This window comes from Gekko japonicus, unplaced genomic scaffold, assembly GCF_001447785.1.
Source record: "Gekko japonicus isolate JY-2015 unplaced genomic scaffold, Gekko_japonicus_V1.1 scaffold1155, whole genome shotgun sequence".
Taxonomy (NCBI): Eukaryota; Metazoa; Chordata; class Lepidosauria; order Squamata; family Gekkonidae; genus Gekko; species Gekko japonicus.
The window spans coordinates 470,055-472,997 of record NW_015166457.1 but is presented as its reverse complement, the minus strand read 5'-3'; the positions used below and the strand labels follow the sequence as shown (position 1 = coordinate 472,997).

Sequence of the window (2,943 nt, the reverse complement as noted above, 5' to 3'; positions counted from 1 at the left end):
GAGATGGAATACAGAAAGGAATACAAAAAGGGTTTGAAGAGGCTTGTGCAAATATAACTGAAAAATGGCAGAGTATACAACTGGATGTTGAAATTAAGGAAGAATTGGTACAGCCCAAACAGAATGTTGGTGAGGAACAAGTTTGCTATTCTAGGGAGTCGTGTGATGATACTTAGCCCCTCTCCATTATAGGATTGGAAAAGGAGACAATGAGATCGTCCTATATAAAGACAGACCTAACAAAACTGAATATGCAGAGAACCTCTTGTAAAGAAGGGAGAAATGGGGGGTGGGGGAAGAGGCTAAAAAAACGAGCCTGGAAGTTTAAGATGGAAAATAAAATACTGGATATAACATGGCTGAAACACAGAGGGGGGAGTCTAGAAGTTAACTCACACACATATAAAGAAAGAAGACATTGGGACTCATTGATACAAAATTGCAAGCTACAAATCTTCAGGGGGAAAATGAAATTATTTGAAGGATGAAAGATTATTTTTGCTGATTTATGCTTAATTGGTATTATGACCTCAGGGTTTCTGTTATAATGTGACACTGAAGATATGGCATTAGGGCATTGAAAATTATGAAAAGTTAGATATTGCTTAATAAAGAAGGAAACCTAGGATTTATAGAGAAGGGGGGGAATTAACTTTGATGAAGACTCAAATGTTATTTTTGTTGATTTATGCCTATTTGGAAAAATGAAATTATGGTTTTGTGTTTTATTGTAATATAGATGCATGAAGTAATTGTTAGGTTATTTGTTCACTATGATGTCTTTACCCCTTAATTTGACTTTATATAAGTGAAAATTTCAGAGGCATATATTTTATAAATTGCTGGAATAAATAATGATTAAAAGGGAATAAAAAGGGTTGAGTAATAACTGAAAAGGTTTGGATAGAAAAGATAGATATTTTGATGTATAGATAGAAAATAATTTGAAATTATGGTCCTGAAGGATGTGAAAACATAGTTCATAGAGGGAAATAATTTGATTATAATATATAGTTAAATGTTATGGTGATGGGAGAAATGGGCGTTTAGTTATGTTTGATGTTAAGCTGTATGTAAGTTGTAGTAAATGCATACAAAAGGATAATATTGATTAATAGGAGGTAGAAGGGATTGGAAACGTTCATTTTTGGTTGAGGTAAGTTTATTTGGGAAAAGCTTCCGGCCGCCCCGCTTCCGGCCCTCATTCAGCCAGGAGGAGGCAGGAGAAGAGGGAGGGTAAGTTGCTTCCTCCCTGCCTCTCCCCACCCCTGCCTGCCTGGGGCCAGGGAGGGCCTTCGCGGGGCTTCCTTGCACTACAGAAAATATTGAAAGTGTATGTTGATGTTTGTTTTTGTTTTTGTGTTTATGTGGTGTGTGTCTATCATTTCTAAAAATTCAATAAAAATATTATTAAAAAAAGAAAAGAAAATGGCAAGTGTGTTTGAATAATTGCCCAGGTTTGATGCACAGCGTGGAGGATCTTACTATGCAGCTTGAAAATTCTGGCATACAGAATGGAGACAGCAGGTAACAGTGAATATGGTTACAATTAAGGATTTGGTGGTAGTGGTTCCCATCCAAATACTACTTTAAACTTACAAATCTAAGCTTCAAAGCATTCATCACAGATTTACATATTTGAAGTCTTATTACAAGGAGACATTTCCATTTAGAAAATTAATGCATAGTGACAGTACAAACTAGCTAGTCTATGCATATCTTTTCATGGATTTTAACTGCTGTAAACTGCTTAGGGAACCAATCTTGGATGAAAAGCAGGGTATAAACAACCATGTTATGGGGGGGAATTGCAAACATTGCCTTTGTGTAATGATAAAAATTGTATGTAAAAGGACATTTTAAAAATTTTAGATCCCTTCCAGTCTGGTTTTCGCCTGGACTACGGGACAGAGACTACTGGTCGCCCTCACGGACGATCTCCGGAGGCATCTGGATCGGGGCGGTTCGGCGGTGCTGTTGTTGTTGGACCTGTCAGCTGCGTTCGACACCGTCAACCATCAGTTACTGATCCACCACCTCGCTGACGCAGGAGTTCAGGGGCTTGCCTTGCAATAGCTTGCCTCCTTTCTCCATGGTTGGGGACAGCTAGTGCAAAATGCAGCAGCTAGGCTTTTGATGGGTCTCCCTGTGAGGGAGCACATCCAGCCTGCCCTGAAGGCATTGCACTGGCTGCCGATAGCATACTGGATTCACTTCAAGGTGCTGGTTCTTACCTTTAAAGCACTTTATGGCCAGGGTCCGACTTACCTGAGGGACTGCCTTTCCCCATATATACCCTGGAGAGTACCACAGTCAGGGTCACAAAACCGATTGGTCCTCCCAGGTTCTAAGGACACCAGGTTGGTTGTAACCAGGACCAGAACTTTCTTGGTGGCAGATCCACACTGGTGGAATGAGCTTCCGGAAGAGATCAGGGCCCTGCGGGACCTCTTACAGTTCTGCAGGGCCTGCAAGACGGAGCTCTTCCACCAGGCTTTTAACTAGAAGCCGCCACCACCATTAACAACACTATTAACAACATTTGAAACCTGTAGAGCCTGGTCCCTAGTTGGTTACCGACAGCCTGTGCACGCCAATTATATCTGAGGAAGATCAGAGAGCTGGAGACTTAAACAACATACAGAATGCACTCATGCAGTGATGCCATTGTTGTGACATCAAAATAACATAGCTAGCATTTTAATATCGTATTGTTTTAATGAACTGTTTTTAAATGTTTTATGGTAATTCTGATTGTTAATATGTATTTTATCCTATGTAAGCCGCCCTAACCTGCTTTGGCGGGGTAAAAGATAAAGTAAAGGTTCCCTTGCTCGAAAGCCAGTCGAATCCGACTCTAGGGTTGCGGTGCTCATCTCCGTTTCAAAGCTGAAGAGCCAGCGCTGTCCGAAGACATTTCCGTGGTCATGTGGCTGGCATGAC

At 40.7% G+C, this 2,943-nt stretch overlaps 1 protein-coding gene across 1 annotated transcript in view; it reads right to left on the bottom strand.

Moving 5' to 3' along the window:
• Window positions 1–1,623, bottom strand: part of LOC107111119 (pancreatic secretory granule membrane major glycoprotein GP2-like) — an 18,093-nt gene extending 16,470 nt beyond the window's left edge. The window contains exon 1 of the mRNA XM_015412039.1: window positions 1,600–1,623. Coding sequence (XP_015267525.1) covers window positions 1,600–1,623 — 24 coding nt within the window. The remainder of the gene's footprint in view (window positions 1–1,599) is intronic.
• Window positions 1,624–2,943: the final 1,320 nt, after the last annotated feature.